The 19,119-nt window shown below is 45.7% G+C and overlaps 1 protein-coding gene across 1 annotated transcript in view; it reads left to right on the top strand.

Annotated features, from left to right (window-relative positions):
* Positions 1-11,548, top strand: part of dpf1 (double PHD fingers 1) — a 40,839-nt gene extending 29,291 nt beyond the window's left edge. Inside the window, exons 9-12 of the mRNA XM_061217857.1 lie at positions 7,172-7,291; positions 8,663-8,775; positions 9,825-9,906; positions 11,419-11,548. Of these exons, the coding sequence (XP_061073841.1) occupies positions 7,172-7,291; positions 8,663-8,775; positions 9,825-9,906; positions 11,419-11,489 (386 nt within the window). The 3' untranslated portion in view covers positions 11,490-11,548. The remainder of the gene's footprint in view (positions 1-7,171; positions 7,292-8,662; positions 8,776-9,824; positions 9,907-11,418) is intronic.
* The last annotated feature ends 7,571 nt before the right edge of the window (positions 11,549-19,119 follow it).

The raw sequence follows: 19,119 nt of genomic DNA, 5'->3' as shown, positions 1-19,119 counted from the left end.
ATACGTAAGGACCGAGCAGGCCAAACAAAGGAAATAATTGCAACTTGGTGATGAGCGTTTGGAAGAGGGGGGTTGGGGTTGGGGTTGGGGTTGGGACTACATAAATTGGATTTTTAAGTCACACGAGGAAGCAACACACATGTTTATTGTGTATTTGTGTACCTACGCATTCGCCAGCAGAGATGGAATACATTTATTTCCGGACGCTTCCGACAGTATGCCGCTCACATGCTTTAAGGCCGTTCGGACGTACAGTGTGTTTGTCCGCGTGTGCCTCTGGGTAATAGGTGTGTGAGCAGGACCTGAGGCTGTTGCTGGAATGTTTGTTCCTCAAACACGGCACGCTGGTGTGCAGGCCAGCACCGAGCCATCGCAGACATAGATCGAGTCCTGTTCTGCGTCCTGTTTAAGGGCAGCCGGGACGGACGGGGTGGCCAAGGGGATGAGGGTAGTTGCGTAGTGGTTAAGGTACATGACCGGGACCTGCAAGGTCGGTGGTGTGATCCCCGGTGTAGCCACAATAAGATCCGCACAGCTGCTGGGCCCTTGAGCAAGGCCCTTAACCCTGCATTGCTCCAGGGGAGGATTGTCTCCTGCTTAGTCTAATCAACTGTAATTCGCTCTGGATGAGAGTGTCTGCCAAATGCCATTAATGTAATGTAATGTAATGTAGTGTAATGTAATGAGGGTGATGGGGGGACAGGGTGACCAGGAGGACAGGGTGAGCAGGGGGATGGGGGTGACCAGGAGGACAGGGTGAGCAGGGGGATGGGGGTGACCAGGAGGACAGGATGACCAGGGGGATGGGGGTGACCAGGAGGACAGGGTGAGCAGGGGGATGGGGGTGACCAGGAGGACAGGGTGACCAGGGGTCGGACTGACCAGGGGGACAGGGGGGTTGTTGGTGGCCTGGGGAGGGCGGGGCCTGGGACGCATCCCGAAAAGCAGGCTAACGTTGCACAGGCGCATGTGAACTTTATTTAATGGCATGGGAGAGAACCAGACGTTGCTATCTGTTTTGTGTTTTCTATAAGGTGGAGTCCTTTTGATCTTCTTCGATGTATGTTGTGTGTGAAGGACTGAGTGTGTGTGTGAGAGAGAGAGAGAGAGAGAGAGACTTGCTGAGAGACAGAGGGAGATAGAAATATATTATTTATTTTATTCCACTGTATTAATTATATAGCTTATTGTTTCATTGTGAATTGCTTTGTCAATATTGTTCATATACTGTCATGCCAATGAAGCATTATTGAATTGAATCGTGCGGCAGAGAGAGGCAGAAAATCTTTCACCTCTTCAATCTTTAAAGCTTCAGCCTTTTCTGTCTGATTGTGTGTTGCACAGTATGTGTCTGTGTTGCGCAATATGTCTGTCTGTCTCTGTCTGTCTGTCTGTCTGTCTGTCTGTCTGTCTGCCTGTCAGTCTGCGTGTGTTTCTGTGCCTATGGACAGACAGCGCCTGCAATATTACAGGCAGGCACCCTATTTGTCAGGTTTAGGAGAGGGGGCGTGTTCAGGCTTCTGAGGGTATTGTGCGAAGACGCGTGCTCTGAACAGAGGTGTTTTTGCGCCAAGCTTCCCGTACCTTCATTAAGCAGCTGGGTGCGGGAGCTGAGAGCGTGTTTTTACACTTTAACGCCATGACACACTGCCAGGCACCTCCACATTTACCAACCAGTCTATTGTTCTGTCTCTCTCTCTCTCTCTCTCTCTCCTTCGCGTTATTGCTCTCTCTATTTAAATTTCAAAATGCGTTATTGGCATGACATATTTCGCAATACATATTGCCAAAGCCTTATAATCAATCATAATATTAACAAAAACAATAAACGTAATGACAAGAATATAGAGATTAAAATATAGCGCTCTCTTTTTTTATTCTTGTATTCTTTCTCTCTCTCCATAGCAACAGTGGTGTGGTCTGTCTGCATCTTCTTCAGGCGTGCATAGCATCATGGGTACCAATGTTGAGGAAGGAACTTGCTCAGCTTTCAGAAAAGGCACTTGATTAGTTCAGAAAAGGCCCTTTATTTATTAATGTTGTTTTTGAAAGGGGGGGTGGGATGTCAGTCACGCGGTGCACAGCGGCTGTGGTGTTGACTGACCTGAGGTCTGTGGCGACAGGTGTAGCGGTAAATTGTGTGAGGTGTGTGTGCGGCGTGCGCGGTCGGGCCACTTTATTTATCGCATTACCGCCAATTGATTTAGTGGCCGCGTCCGCGTTTGATCGAGAGGACTCCAAACCGAGAGCATCGCTGCCGAGAGTCAGGAAGGCGTCCGGTTTGGGCGCGGTCCTGGGGGGGGGGGGGGTCGTGTGTGGGCGTGTGAGCGGTGGGGAGGGAGGGGTTCGCGGGGGGGGCTGGGGAGGGCGTGTTTCAGAATGTGCCGTCTCCAAAATTCCCCGTGGACCCAAGACGTACTTGAAAGCAGTGAAGTGTAGCTTTCTGACTGTATTCTCTCAGTAATTGGGGGGGGGGGGGTGTTTCGATGGCGGTGGGGGGTGGGGGATGGGGGAGGGGAAGAGCGGGAGGGAACGGGGGGGGGGTGTATCCTGTCTGACCCTGCGGGACCTCGTACCTCCTTCTGTTCTTCTCTTTTTCTGTGTGGCTCCATTTCTTACCCCTGGAAGGTCAAGTGTCTGGAGGGGTCCCTGTAAGGGTGTGGGGAGGGTCATGGGAGTGTGGGGGGGGGGGGGGTTGGAGGGGGGTAAGAGAACACTGCCGTTAGCTTCAGACAGACAAATCCCTGGCAGGTTTCACCATACTGCTCAATCATTAATGTCCTTTCCCTCTGGCCTCTGAGGCCAATGGGCGTCTGATTTACTGTACTGTGGCCATACAGCTGTGTGTGTGTGTGTGTGTGTGTGTGTGTGCGTGCATGTGTGTGTGTGTGCGGGTATACATGCATGTTTGTGTGTGTGCGTGTGTGTGCATGCGTGTGTGTGCCTATGAATGCACGTTTGTGTGTGTGCGTGTGTTTGTGTCCTTTTGTGTGTGCGCGTGTGTCTGTGCATGTGTGTGTGTGGGTATACATGCACGTTTTTGCGTGGTTGGGTGTGCGCGTATGCAAGCGTGTGTGTGTGTGCGCGTTGATGCGTGGGTGTGCCTATGCATGCACGTTTGTGTGTATCCGTTTGCATGTGTATATGTGCATGTGTGTGTGGGTATCCATGCACATTTGTGTGTGTGCGAGCGTGTGTGCATGCATGCGTGTGCGTGCCTATGCATGCATGTTTGTGTGTGCAAGAGAGAAAGCGAGAGAGAGAGAGAGAGAGAGAGAGAGGGAGAGAGAGAGGGAGAGAGAGAGAGAGAGAGAGAGAGTAATGTATTTCGCATACACTTACCGGGCTGAGATAAATTACCGTACAAAAAAACACGTTCTGCATTTTTCCACCATTTCCATTAGTTTTCTGTGCTGTGATTCCCAGGTCAGCTGGTATGTATTAGCCACTCCCATAATCTGGCAGGCATCAGTCCAGCCTCTGAGCTGTGGTATAGACAAGGACAGCATGGAGCCATGCCCCTTCAGGTGAAACACCAGGAATCTGTTTGTGTTTCCCAGCGCTTGACTTTCAGCATTTTTCTGTATTCTTGGCTCAGCCTACTAGAATGTGATCCGGGCCATTTGTGTGTGTGTGGGTGTGTGTGTGTGTGCGTGTGTGTGTGCGTGCATGCGTGTGTGTGTGTGTGCGACAGATTGGCTGACAAACAGACACATCCAACAGACCCATGCAACACATCATGCAGTATGGACTATGAACGTGTCTTTTACCAGATAATGGAGCAATTGTAACAAGACCATCAGCAAAATGCAAAATAATCATGTACTATAGCAGAACATTCTTCAAAATGGGATTTAAATGCCTTTACAAAACATCTCACCCTGAATGGGAAAAGAAGTCAAATTTATATTAGAAAACAGGAGACAATTTTTTGCAGAAAATGTTAAATTTAAAAAATAAATATAAACTTCAGTTATGTGGTCCAAAGGAGGAACATGTTACATTAACATTGCGTGGTTGTTTTAAATGTAATTTAATTTAATTGGATGCAGCAAAGCTGATGGTCCATTAGCCTTCATTTCTCTGGATCATATTGTACCTCCTTTGTGCAGCACTGTGATATTATTGAAATGCCATTACCTGCCTTTGCATGTTGACCTTCATTTAGTGATCATTTTCGTTTTAAGGATTAGCTGATAGAAATTGCCCCCACTAACCCATAAGCAAATATGGGCTAGCACCTGAAGCATGTCCCGAGGAGGTATACAGATTAATTTAAAAAAAATCTCCTTCTAAGTGAAATGAAACATTATGCTTTTACACTGCTTTTAATATATTTGTGCTTACCGCAACACTGAAATGTTTTTTATGTGCTTTCTAAATTGTACTTTTCTTTATTTTGGCTGTTTTGCCACCGACTATATATTTAGACACAGCATGTCTTTAGTATCTACTGTATGTGGCTGAGAATAGCCCAAAACTGTTAATTATCTGTCTGAGCAAAGCCTGTGTATTTATGGCATGAATCGTGGATGTTTACTGTTTAGCGTGTCGGCTGTGGTCCTCCAAGATGACTGTACATTGAGCAGCAGCTCTCAGCTTCAGAGAATGACATTTTTTAAAATGTCCTCCGGGGATTAAACGTATATCTGCCCTCTGGAGAAAAAACAATCTCCCCCTGCCCCTTCGCCCTTCCCCTCCCCCACCACAATCCAGGCAGTGCTGGATTAATAAGCACAACAGAGTGGACCATAGAGCTCCAAATTACACACCAGGACAGCAGCACTGATTACACTACGGCATTGTGTATGTGTGTGTGTGTGTGTGTGTGCTTATGCATGAATGTGTGTTTGTGTGTATGTGAGTGTGTGGGTGGGTGTATGTATGTGTGTGTGTGTGAGTGGGTATACTGTGTATGTCTGTGTGTGTGGGTGTACTGTATGTGTGCGTGCATGCGTGTGTGTGTGTGAGTGTGGGTGTACTGTATGCGTGTGTGTCTGTGTGTATGTGTGTATGTGTTCATGCATGCGTAAGCATGTGTGCTCATGACTGCAATGCAGAGCCACAGAGAGACAGAGACTATACTTACACTCAGTGAGCACTTATTAGGTATTTATTAGACTTTTTCTTTTGACTTATTGGTCTTCTGCTGCTGTAGCTTATCCACTTAGAGGTTTGACGCATTGTGTTCAGAGATGCTCTTCTCCATACCACTGTTGTAATGTGTGGTTATTTGCGTCACAGTCACCTTTTTCACTAAAATCGAGTCGATCCAAGACCCTTATATTAAAATGAACATTACTTGGTGATATAAGGTGTTGCTTGTTGGGGGTCGTTTTGCATGCACTGTTCGTGGGGCTCCTGTTCATGAAATCATGAACATCAGCATGTACCCACACACCTCTCTGTCGAGAGGCCTCATCATTAGTTATGGACAAATCTTTCAGCAAGACAGTTATGCCAAGCATGCCTCAAAATCATCCAGGAAATGGTTAATTGACCTCAAGCTTACGGTTCTTCAGTGATCATGTCTGTGTCTGGACTGGAAATGCGTGGTTTGAAGTAAAGAGGATGGTCCACAAATTGAGATGAAAGGATCTGAAGGATCTTGAAAACATTCTGTACGGTGTACATCTTCACCAATCTCCTGAAACCTTGAGAAAATGAGTCAGTAGTGCTATCCTGCAGATGAAAGGCACACAAAGCACTGAAAACGGGGTGTGAATAGATGTTACATTTAGTCTTTGGGGAAAAAAAACACGTAATTTGAGAGAGAAGTGTTATTGTGGCTGAGCCCAATGAATCATTATAAAAGTTGCATATTTTTCATGAATAAAATATACTTGTATTATTATTACAAGGATGTGAATTAGTTTAGAGGATAGGTGCGCGAATGTGTGTGCTTGCATTTGTGCCAAATGTTAGCTTGAGTAATCTTGAGTTTGACAAAGCCAATGACTATTATTTCATCCATCCATTATCTAACCCGCTTATTCGGCTAGGGTTGCTGGAGCCTATCCCAGCATGCATTGGACGAGAGGCAGGAATACACCCTTGACAGTAGGGGCAATCTCCAATGAACGTAACCTGCATGCCGTAGGACTGTGGGAGCAAACCGTGTGTATTATATCTATGACACAAATAACTATTAACCAAGTTTCCAGTATAGATATGAGAAGTGAACGAATTAAGCCTCCTGAGACAATTCATTTCCTTTCCTGTAGGGGACATATTCTACTATGCTGAAACCTACGCTACACGGGACAGTCAATAGCACATCGAAGAAACAATATGTCTGAAATGCATTTTCACCGCGACATGCTTTGTCATCCGGAACGCTTGTATCACAGCATGTCAAAGAAATTAAAACACTTCCCCGCTGAGCCTCCAGAGGATAGATGAACAGCTGAGTCCTGAATCACAGGTGTCTGTCCCAGAACGCCGCAGTTCTGCCATCTCCCCTCAGGCTTACCGTGCTCCTGTGACAATATTGAACAGACCTTAAGGCCTCCCAGTGGAGCTCCCGGTCCCATCTTCCCCAACGCTTCCCTGGCTCCACGCAGGCAGGAAAATCCCAGGCTGCAACGGGGGCCTGCTCACTCTTCCAAAACAAACATATTGGGGGGGATGGGGTTCCCCTATCCAGCTGGGAGTCACTTTATCTCCAACCACACGCCAATCTGGCTTCAGATCTCCCTTTTCCTTTTTTTTCCCCCTTTCTCTTCCTCTGCTTTAGTCCTTTCCTTTCTCTGTCTCACACACATCCCTGATGAAAAAAACAAGTGTCAAGCTAGGTTTTGAAACGGCTGGTTGACCAGTTAGACCAGCTCTATTCTCACCAAGGTTTGACCAGCTCAAGCTATGTTTTGAAACAGCTGGTAGCTGGTATTTCAAGCTGGTCATAGCTGTATTTTATACCAAGGATGCATTCCTTATTGCCCCTCTCTCTCCTGCAGTACCCAGACTAGTGTCACATCCATTTCAAGGCCCACTGGAGGAGATTCCGTAATGTGTTTCTGGCCTGAAATTCCACTTTTCCACCTTTTTCGTGTGTGCGTTTGGGATGCACTTTTTTCTCACTTAACTGCAAAGCTGATGTTTGTAAGCAGCACACACACACACATACAACGCTCATACACAGTGCCATAATGCACCTCTGCTTTTCTTTCAGCCAAAAAAGCTCCCGACGGGTCCGTCATTCCCAACGGTTACTGTGACTTCTGCCTGGGGGGCTCCAAGAAGACCGGCTGTCCCGAGGACCTCATTTCCTGTGCGGACTGCGGGCGGTCAGGTGCGGATTCCCGATCAGGACTTTCATTAAAGCTAGGGATGATGATAGGTATGAAGACAGTTATGATGATGATGATGGTGATGGTGATGATCATAGGGGAGGCCTGTAGCGTAGTGGTTAAGGTAAATGACTGGGACACGCAAGGTCGGTGGTTCTAATCCCGGTGTAGCCACAATATGTAGCACAGCCGTTGGGCCCTTGAGCAAGGCCCTTAACCCTGTCTGCCAAATGCCAATAATGTAATGTAATGTAATGTAATGATGATGAGGATAACGGTAATGAAGGTGGTGATGATGATGAGGATGATGATGAAGATGTTCATGATGATGGAGGTAATGAAGATGGTGATGATGATGATGATGATGATGACGGTGATGATGATGGAGGTAATGAAGTTGGTGATGATGATGATGATGATGATGATGATGATGGTGGTGATGATGATGGAGGTAATGAAGATGGTGATGATGATGATTATGATGATGATGATGGTGATGTTGAAGTTGGTGATGATGATGGTGATAGTGAAGATGATGATGATGGTGATGATGATGGAGGTAATGAAGATGGTGATGATGTTTATGAGGATGATGATGATGATGAAGATGGTGATGATTATGATGATGAAGCTGGTGAAAATGATGATGATGGTAATGGTGATGATGAAGGTAATGAGTGTTGAAGGGTAGTCTTGGGGGAATCATGTGTATATAGTATGTGGGTTGAATTACCCTCTGAAGATCATTATATTATTGTATGATTTCTGCAGTGTGCTATATGGCAAACCTAAATGGAAGGACCACGTTTGAGAACAACGACTATGAGTAGAGTGACAGCAGTGATGATGAAGGTAGTGAATAATGATGAAGATAACAATGATGATGATGACTCTAATGATGGAGGAACGGAAGTGATGATGCTTAAGCAGAGGTGCAAAATCAGAATGGGAGCTACTAGGGGTGATGATGACGACAATGCTGAATGAGTGCACTAATAAATGAAATGCACCTTTTATGGGTCTGAGAAGTGTTTCATAGTGAGCATAAAGCCACCTCTAATGTACCCATTTGGTTATCGGTCTACCTGGACAAGGCTATATGGCTGTATTTCAATAGGTTATGTGCGTTTGGGCTTGTTCTGTATATCAGTGTGTTGTGTGTTTGCTTTTGCACGGGAAATTTTGTATTGTATTTTGCTGCTGCTATCTAGACCAACTCGTCCGAGAAACAGATGAAAATTATTTTTTTTAAATGGCTTCCCGGTAATAATAATACAATAATAACACTAATAATAATAATAATTGTGTGGTTGTGTTTAGTATGTTCCTGCTTTGAGTGACCGTGCCCCCCCCCCCCCCCCCCGTGTCTGCAGGCCACCCGTCCTGCCTGCAGTTCACGGTGAACATGACGGCAGCCGTGCGCACTTACCGCTGGCAGTGCATCGAGTGCAAGTCCTGCAGCCTCTGCGGCACGTCTGAGAACGACGTGAGAGCCCGCCCCGCCCCGCCATTGGTGCACGGCCACCTGCAGAGCCCCTATCCGGCGTGCCATTGGCTCCCTCACACACCTTATCGCCACACCCCCCCCTCCACAACACTCATCCATCAGTCCTGCTTCTACTATCTCCAAACCCCCCCCCGGTACCACAGCCCCATATAACCAGGCCTCTCCTCACGTCTGCGCCCACGCCTTATTTACCTGTTCCCCATCTTCTACCTTTCCGCTGTTTGAAAACTGACATGGAATCCATTGATCTGCAAATTATTTTATTTTTTTACAGTTTGTTCCTGGTGCAGTCCTCCACAGAGGCTGAAAGTTCAGGGGTCAGAGAGTAAAGGTCCTGTCATGAGTTTCTTCCACCCATGAACACAGCCAGCTTATTTCACTACTTAGTTCTACCTCCTTCCCACCGCCGGTCCTCCGGTTATCAGGGGCAACAGATGGGATTTAACCCAATAGCTAGTTCTGGGACAGGCCAGTGACTTTTGCGCTGTCCTTAAGCCAGTCACGAAATACGCCCCTCAGCCGGCGGACTGCAGGAGCGGCGGCCGCCCGCTCACGTTTCTGGCACGCTCCCTCTTGGCCTCCTGCGCGGGTAGAGCACGTTTGCAGCAACAGCCCCTTCCAAATTCAGCTGCAAGGAAGAAGCTGGAATGAAAAGCTGTAAAAAAAAAAAAAAAAACGGTGTGCGGGCAGCCGCCTGAATAGAGCCGGGCTATTTTTGCGCCGGTTGGAGGAGCCGAAAGCGCGGCTCATTATTAACCACGGAAAGCGCGTCGCGAAGCGCACGCGAGCACATAATGCCTCTTCCCCACACACACCAGGACTCACGCTGCGCCGCGGCGAATGAGCCCCTTCCGCCAGTTCCTCCCCACGCGAGCGCTCGTCTTCGCACACGCACGGTCGCTCAATAGCCACATTCAGCACCAGGCACGTCCCATTGAGGTTTTTTTTTTTTTTTTTTTTTTTTACGCGTCTCCCTTTTTTTTTCGGGATGTGAAAGTGAGCGTTTTTCTCCGCGTGTCTGTCTGCAGGATCAGCTGCTGTTCTGCGATGATTGTGACAGAGGATACCACATGTACTGCCTCAGCCCCCCCATGGCGGAGCCCCCAGAAGGTCAGCATTGCGGAATGAGGGAATTAATGAATATATATTTATAATAACATTAATAAAAAGTATATAATTTGTTATTTTATCCAAAATAAGCCTCTAGGCTACAGGCTGCCCCTGGCCTATCTGTAGCCTAGACATGACTGAGGTACAATAATCTGCTATAGTAGAACTCAGTTAACTGTATACTGTAAATGTTTAATGCAAATCGGTCAAATATTCTAGTAAACTGACCTTAGTCCTCTAGTCCTTAGATCTTTGGAGGGTGTATGTTTTTTTTAAAGGGGAACTTTAAACATTTGATTAGTGTTGGTTTTTATTGATCCCTCCTCTGTCTGAAGGAGATTTTCATTTTTCTTCCAACATAGGTTGTCTCGATAGTTGTCAAGATTTTTTCACTTGTAGCACCCTCCTTGATGTGATGTGTTTTGACTACAATTCCCACAATTCCTTAGGAGCTTTTTAGTTTTGTTTGCTATGGATTGGAGTCTGTGTAAGGTACTTGTGGCATGAACGGGCATGTAAATGAGGTAGCTTTGCATCAACCTTATGAATGCAGCCTCAGCATTTCCCATAATGCATTTCTCTAATGATGGATAGCTTTGTAGCAGGCCTGCAGAGAACTATTAGATTGAAGAGTGCTATTAGATTGTTTCATGAAAGCGATTGATCATTTCCTTGAAGGAAAAAGGATAACATTCAATAATTAAACTTACGATTAAACTAATATAGTTTTATGAGGTAACACCGGCTAGTTTGCTACCGTTGCTAGATTTATTTTGCATAATTAGACACTGGTCCAATTACGCTAAAAGCTAGCTGTTGGAGACCTGTGCAAATCATTTCAAATGTAGTATTAAATATTGGTTGATAACTGGCTAGACTACTTGTGTGCTTGCTGTCTAGGTATCTAGGCAGTAATAAGGTATCTAAACACGTTATCTGCTAACGAAACTCTGGCCAGCTGGCTATTTCAGCTACTAGTGACTAGCTAGCTATGAACATTATTTACATACAGAAAGCTGCCAAAAACTCTTACTTATCTTTGACTTATCTTTGGACTGTAAATGATGTCCGCAGTTTGTTGTAAGTGCTAGCCGAAGCACATTAAATTAGTACATGAATGTAATGTGAAATTAAATACATTTAAATACAAATACATTCCTGAATTTAAATGGGGAATGACCCCCAACTCTAGTTAAGCTACCCAAGGATAAGGTTAAGGTTTGGCAGATGCTCTTATCCAGAGTGATGTACAACAAAGTGAATTTCCATAACCAAGGACAAGTGTGCTGAAAGACCCAAGAGGGAGTATGGTTTGCAGTGCTAAATATACAGCAAAGATAAGGACTTGGCCTTCTAGATTAATCTGACAATGGACTGTATCTATGAAACCGTTTTTATACAACACAACATGAAAGAATGATACACACGTATGTAGGAATGTTATGTGGGTTGTAGTTATGAGCCTTGTGCTTTGTACAAAGCTGAGTTGCCTCTGCGTTTCTGTTCTTGCAGGGAGCTGGAGCTGCCATCTCTGTCTGCGGCAGCTGAAGGAGAAGGCTTCGGCCTACATCACCCTGACCTAAGTTCAGCCCAACATCCTGCCCCTCTGCCCTAGCCCCCTTCCCCCCAAGGTCCGCCCCCCCTCCCCCTTCCTCATACTACCCCCAGCTCCGGCTCCCTCGCCTCCATCCTGTACAGTCAGAGACGGAAAATTCCAGAAACCTGCCGGTGCCCCCTCTCTGAGCCGGAAGAGATCGCTTTTAAGGTGACACAGCCCCCCCCCCCCCCCCCCCCCGGCTCCAGTTCGCGGCCGTGTAGAGCGGTGCTTTTCATCCTCTCCCCCTTCCCCCCCCCCCGCCGCCCCCCACACCCCCCCTCGGCCCTCTCGTCCGTCCAAAGAGCATGGAGAGGCGAGCGCTGAAGACGAGGCGCCCGCACACGTGACGCTCCCGCCCTCCGCTCTCCATTAGCCGTTTAGCGCGCGGCGCGGGAGGGCACTCCAGGGGAGAGCCCGAGGGCCCTCCAGCTGGGCTCTGAAGGGGCCGTCATTCGCCGGCGCCGTACCTGGAGCAGCCCCGACGGAGGGCACGCGCTCCTCTGCGTGGAGGTCAGGGGGGCCTGTTCCGCTGACTGGGCGTGCGCGCGCCTCGCGCTACCGTCTACAGCGCCGGGAAGCTCTCGGGAGGGAGGAAGCGTGTGCGGGCGGGGGGTGGGGTTTCATGCCCCCAACCAAAAGTGTACCCCAAAAATGTTTGCCACAGTAGTGGAGCGGACGGGTGGGGGCAGATGCCGGCGTGGGCTAAAAGCCCGGGCCACGTTTCCCTTTGATGCTGTCCGTCACCCGCCTCGGATGAAATGAGGCCGTGTTTTTGTCAAACTCGCAAGCGATGGCCCGGCTTTTGTATGCTGGGACCCAAAGGCGATTGAGCTTGAATGCCTCAATGGAAAGTGGGATGACGTGAGCGAGAAAAGTGTCGCAGTTAACGCCAGACTGTATTATAAACCACCTTGTTGAAAAAAAAAAGAAAAAAAAAAGAAGAAGCCAATATCGGACTTGCTGTGACTCGGACGGGGCTTGGATATGCTTTTAATTTGTGCGTGTGGATGCGAGGGTGTGGATGTATATACGTATGTGAACAATGCAGATTTTTATCTGTGTGGACCCTGTTTGAAAAACAGCGGTTCTTAATTATTTTCTTTCTTTTTTTTCCAATTTTCTTTTTAATTTTAGGGTTTTCTCTGCATGGTGTTATGTGTCATTGTTTTAATTTTTTGTAAAGATATTTTGAAGATGAAAATAGAAAAAAAGCACACTTAATTCGCAATAAGGAGTTCGTAACCCACGGCGGAGACGTTTGGGTCTCCGCGTGTGTTCTTTAAATGCTTTTGAAAAAAAAGAATTGTAGCTGACCAGGTGCTGAGCCAGTATTGGGGGGTCTGGGAGCTGGGGAGTTTGGGCACGGGGTGGGCGGAGTACTCTGCAAGAACCGGAACTTTAACAACAGAAATAATTCCATTATTTCCATTCATTTATTTTTTCTACAGACGATACCACTATGGTCACATAGTTTGATTGGTTTGCCACAATGACAAAGTTAATGCTAGCTTGTGCAGTATTTCTTCCAGGACATTTTGAGGGAATATCCATTTTTGTAAAAAAAAAGAAAAAAAAGAAAAAAGAAGAAAAAAAAGGAAAAAAGTTAATAATAGTAGAATGAGATCGTTAATGTGTGCCAGACTGCTTTGCGTGCTAGGACATGTAATTTAAATGCGCTATTAAAAAGTCAACTAAAGCCAGAAGAGTATTATCGGGAAGCCAGCATGTGTGTTTGCGAGCTTGCACTGAAACAAGTCTGTTTTTAACCCAAAGTCTGATTGTTTTTGACCCGCCTGAAAGGACTATCCTGAACCATGTGCATTTGTTCCATCCAAAGAGATTAATCAGATTGAATTGGTCGATCCTTCTTTGCGTCTTTCTCCTAATTTAGAAGTGAGTGGGGTGAGGATTGGAGTAGTCACAGTAGGCTCCATTTTGTTTCAATATTCTGCATGCCCACAGCCACCAAATACAGTATATAAGGAACATCTGGATAATCTGATATACATTAGACTACATGTGTCACAAATGAAAACATCGGCAGTGTTTGCTAGTTTCATGCGTGTGATTGCATATATATATATTGTATAGTATATTGTAATTTTACAGTATGGCCTTCAGTATGAGCATGCAATCACATACATGACAGCAGACACAGTTTTGACATTGGTGTTGATTTGATATTTTGATACTGTTTTTTATCACAACTTTTCCAAGTTCCTTATATATTTAGTTTAATAATGTAGAAACTAAATACCTTTAAAATGCAACCAGATTTAGGCTGAAGTTCAGTTCCTTCCTTACTGTCAAAAGTGTGTGTGTGTGTGTATTTGTCTGTGTGAGTGTGTATGTGTGTGCGTGTGTGTGTGTGTGCCCATGTGTGTCTGTCTGTGTGCGCGTGTGTGTGCCCGCGTGTGTGTTTGTGTGCATGTGTGTGTATGTGTGCGTGTGTGCCCGTGTGTGTGTGTGCATGTGTGTGTGTGTCTGTCTGTGTGTGTTTGTGTGTGCGCACGTGTGTTTGCATTTGTGTGTGCGTGTGTGTGTGTGTGTGTGTGTGCGCATGTCTAGCTGTAAATGGCCTGGAATTGGACCTGGAATTGGACTTGAGAACAAATATGATGTTCATTTAAAGTGAATTGATTGGTCTGGGGAAGGGGCAGAGCTGCAGATGTGAAGGTGATGGAGTCGCTCCATCCACCAGTCTCTGCTTCCTATTGTTCTGTCTCTCTCTCTCTTCCTCCCTCGCTCTCTCTGTCTCTCTCTCCCTCCCTCTCTCTCTGTCTCTCTGTTTCTCTTTGTCTCTCTCTCCCTCCTTCACTCTCTCTGTCTCTCTCTCACTCTCTCCCTCCTTCACTCTCTCTGTCTCTCTCACTCTCTCCTTCCTTCACTGTCTCTCTCTCTCTCTCACTCTCTCTCTGTCTCTCTCTCTCTCAGCACTTCCAGTTTTCCCTGCTGATCCCCACTCACTATCTTTCCCCTCCCAAACGTATGTTGTTTTGTACTTTGAACATTTTGCACAGGAAGAATGTGACACTAAATGCGCTGTAAACATTTTTGTAGCAAATAGATTTTATTTCGTTCTTTTTTTTTAGGAGATGATGGAAAGAAACAAGAAATGTACAGGGAGCTCATCTCCTGAAAAAGAAAAAAGATGTAAGCACTGCATTCTGGGGTACCGGAGACCTCCCAAGCTAAGTAAGGTCACATGAACAATCTGCACAAGGACAGCTTGAGTAGCTTGGTCAGTTTACCAAGCAGGCCAACCTCAGAGCACGAACTACGGATGACCCAAACGGACACACATTCCCCAACAAAAAAAAAAGGAAAAGGGAACATTAAGACTTTGATACATTACTGCTGATTTGAAATGTGATTGCAATGGCTCCCGGTCCTCCAGCCTTTCTGCCCTGCTGATTGGCTGTGCCCCAGCCTAGAGGCCGAAGTCTTCCCTGCTTCTATCTGCAGCGTGCAGGAGAGCTGCACTGACCGCCGCGTACACAGTAAAATGATTCTGTTTCTGTTAGACTCTGACATTTTACTGTGTAATGCATTGGCCTTGTGCGCCTCAGTGTGTACGCGTGGGTGGGTGGGTGGGCGGGTTATGTTAAGGGTCATGTGTCATCACTGGCTCAGCGGGCACTGAGGGGGGCTATCGAGCGCCGTCTCAGAGCAGGGCGGCAGTGACCGGCATGTCAATCCCATCATCCTCCTGTGTCCACTGCTCTCGACATCGTCCCGGGTGCATACTGCCGAGGGCCAAGCCCAGGACCTCTCGGAATATGTCGGAACGCTTTCGCAACTCCAGGAAAACCGAGACCGGACGAGGTGGCGGAAACGACTCCTCTTTCAGAGTCCGTTCTCGCCGCCTCAGATCCGTCTCCGAGAGGCCCGGAGAGGCAGAGCGTCTTTAGCTCGTTCCCCAGGGGATCCTCTCACTTTTCGGTTCCCTTGGCAATTTTTTGGCCGAGGCGTTTTCTGGAGAGGCTGAAGCTGTCCATCTGTTTGAGGGCTGGTGTCTGTTTTGCATGCGCAAAAGTGTATTGGTGGAGGAGAGCTGATTGATAGACCTCTAAACCGGAATGTTATTGGTTGGATTGTGAGGGGGCGGGGCGAGGAGGAAACGCTGTTGTAGAGGCAGACAGACGCGAGCTGGCCTCCGAGCTCGAGTTTCAGGGGAGGATCAGTCACATGGTCACTTAAGTTAAATTTCAGTTCTTCTCCTGCCTCATTTTGTCTCAGTCTCTTTCTCTTTCTTTGATCAGGACCCCCCTCTTTGTCTCAACGGTTCAAGCATTTGGGGGAGGTCCTGCCAGGTACATATGCCCAGTCTTCAGCAAAAGTGGAGTTGATCTTCTTGTATATTATTGTGCCGTGATCTTGCTTGCACTTTTTAAAGAAAAAAAAAAAAGAGTAAATTCCCGTGTGTGAGCGTGTGTGCATTTTCCTTTCTTGTAAACTGTTCGTTGGAAAATTGGAAAAAGTGAACTTGTTTTTCCGCCCGAGGGATGAGATCTCTCTCCGAACTTTCACTTCTCTTTTTGGTTGGACTTTTATTATTTCCTCCTGTCTGGGAATGCTTTGAAATTACAACTGCAAATGAGTAACTGTCACCATCATTATCACCATCGGATGATCAAATGTAAATCCATCTCCTTTTTTACCCAAGGTAAAACGCTCCATTTTTAAGCTAACTCTTTCTCCGTCTTTTCTTTCTGCGGCCCTTCCATTCCAAAAAATTAGAAATAAAAGTTGTTACTCCTGTTCCCTGTGTAGAATGTTGTTTCTATCTGAGAGCAGAGAAAACATATCCTAGATGCTTATTTCTTTTGTCCATGGTTCTCATAAACAAGCTATATTTTATCATACCTCTATTTTATGAGTGGCTTTAGAAAGTACTCACATGCCTTTTTACACACTTTATTATGTTGTAGAACTTCAAATAATTATTGAGTTAATTTGAAATAGGTACAATCGCCATTTCTCCCATCAATTTCTACTCAATAACCCATAATGACGAAGTGGAGGCATGTTTTTGGAAACTTTTGCAAATGTATTAAAAATCAAAAACTGAAATCTCTCATTTGCATAAGTATTCAATAAATCTACAACACAATAAATTGTGCAAAGGGTGAAGGGGTCTGAAAACTTTATGAAGCCACTTTATATTATTTGGAAAAGGTAGGCACAACTTTCCAGCGTGATTGAATGGTAGAACTAACACAATAAAATAACTGTGTGTGTGCCTGTTTGTGAAATCGGTTGGATTTTACACACACATTTGGTGTAGCCTTCAGGGTTCAGATCCACACTGTGATAATGAGAGTCAGTGCCAGCAGCCATGGGGCCGCTGCTAACTGCCAAGGAAAGCCTGCTGCCAGCTGCTGTGGATGCTACCCCCCTAAGCACTGACCCTGGATCAGTGTCTGGCTCTCTCTCTGAGCATTCAGGGTCCAGTATTAAGGCTGTGTGGGCTGTCCCAGGGCCTGTCTCTGTGGGGAGGCAGTAGAATGGGGACCGATGGTAGAACATATGGGCGACGAAAAAGCTTGGATTGTGGGTCCCCTTCCAGCAGGACACATGGAGACAGGAATGTAGCGAATGTGGGAGTTAGCGATTAGCATCGTTAAGGAAGGAATTTGCAGGTTTGCAATTACATACACTCACACGCACGTACACACGTATACATACATATATATGTATATATATGTATATATATATATACACATATATACATATATATATGTATGTATGCGTGTGTATGTGCGTGTGTGTGTGTAATTGCAAACCTGCGAAATCCTTCCTTATCGATGCTAATAAGCTAATATATATACATATATACTATATACTGTATGTACAATATTTGCACATACAGTTCCAGTCAAAAGTTTGGACACACCTGGCCTCTTTCTGCTTTTTCCTATTAATGTTTTATTTCCTCTGTTTGTAATCAAACAATTCATACATGCAGATTCTCAGCTTTTATTAGAGGGTACTACAGTACTTTTTTATACATAGCTCCACATTCCAATGTTTGAGACAAATTAACATAATGTCAAATAAAATAGTCATGTTTTGTATTTTGTTGCATATTGTTTGCATGCCATGACTTCTTGAAGTCAACATCACCGAGGATATCACCTGGATATCATATTTTAAGGTTGTTGTACAAGTGATGCAACAATCTTTGCATTTGAATGGATCTCAGTGGGAACTGGGGGTGGGACTAGATTCAGCTGTAAATTACGCCAAAACAGTAGGGAATACATTTGTTGGCTAAATGGCTTTATGTCATGAAGGGTCCAAGGTATCTGATGAGCCTCAAACCATCCTGCTGCTGCCAGATATGCTGTAGATAAAACAAGGGACATTTCTCCTGACTCATTTTCCTGTTGAACTCAATGGACAAATTATTCAGGAGAAACAACCCTTGAAGTATCTACTGTATATCTAGTAGCAGTAGTTGTTTGAGGCTGGTTTGATACCTTGGACCCTTGATGACTTAAAGCCATTCAGCCAACAAATGTGTTCAATACTGTGTCAGCATCATTCACAGTTGAATCTAGTCCCACCCCCCAATTCCCATAGAGAGCCATTCACATGCAAAGAGTTATAGTGTCACTTGTAGGACAACCTGAGAATAAGATATCCAGACTCTGGAGGTCACAGACATCAGGAAGTCATGGTATGCAATGGATATGCAACCAAATACAAAACCATATACAAAACATGACTATTTTATTTGATATTATGTTAATTTGTCTCAAACATTGAAACGGGGGGCTATGTAAAAGAAAATGCTGTAATTACTACATGGTGCAACCAAAATGTATAAAAACATGGTTTAATAAAATCTGAGAATCTGCATTTTAACCACAGGTGAATTGTCTGATTACAAACAGTGGAAATAAAACATTAATCAAAAAATCCAGAAAAAGGCAAGGTATGTCCAAACTTTAGAATGGTACTGTATATATTTAGAAATGGAAATATATTCAGTACTATAATAGCTTGTGGGACCCACCCTTTTTCAGTTGTTTTAACAATGCAATAGCACAGATGCTTGCAATTGTATTTTTTCACTCCTTTTTTGTAGAACGAATTTTTTAGTAGTGCACTGGGCGTATACCTCCTCCTTACCCACACCAATTCTGTCCCCTGAGATCCACATGTGCTGACTCCCCCTTCTCCAAAACACATATAGCCCCCCCTCCCCCCTCCCCCCCGAGTTCATTAACCTGACCCCAGCTGCCCCCTCTTTCCTACTGTAGATATGGGAGGGGAAAGGGGGGGGTTGGATAATTGGAGAATCCAAGCCAATTACCACATCTCCCAGACAGACTCAGACTACCCGGCTGCCAGCCAATCCGTGAGGAGATAGAGATGCGCATAGCCGGGCTGGAGTCGGTTGCCATGGCGACTGTGCTGTTTGTGTAGCGGAGGATGCCGGCATGATGGATTACAGTAATGGATTTTGGGAGGGGGTTGTGGTGGTGGTGGTGGTGTGGGGGGGGGGGGGGGGGGTTGCGGAATCATAAATATATTTGGAAATATAAGAATAAATATGAAATGCAGAGATTGGAGTGTGAAACCCCCATGCAATACAGGGGCACAGGGTG

Source organism: Conger conger, chromosome 13, assembly GCF_963514075.1.
Source record: "Conger conger chromosome 13, fConCon1.1, whole genome shotgun sequence".
Classification (NCBI taxonomy): Eukaryota; Metazoa; Chordata; class Actinopteri; order Anguilliformes; family Congridae; genus Conger; species Conger conger.
The sequence above is the reverse complement of the archived record's forward strand: the minus strand, read 5'-3'. Positions and strand labels throughout refer to the sequence as shown.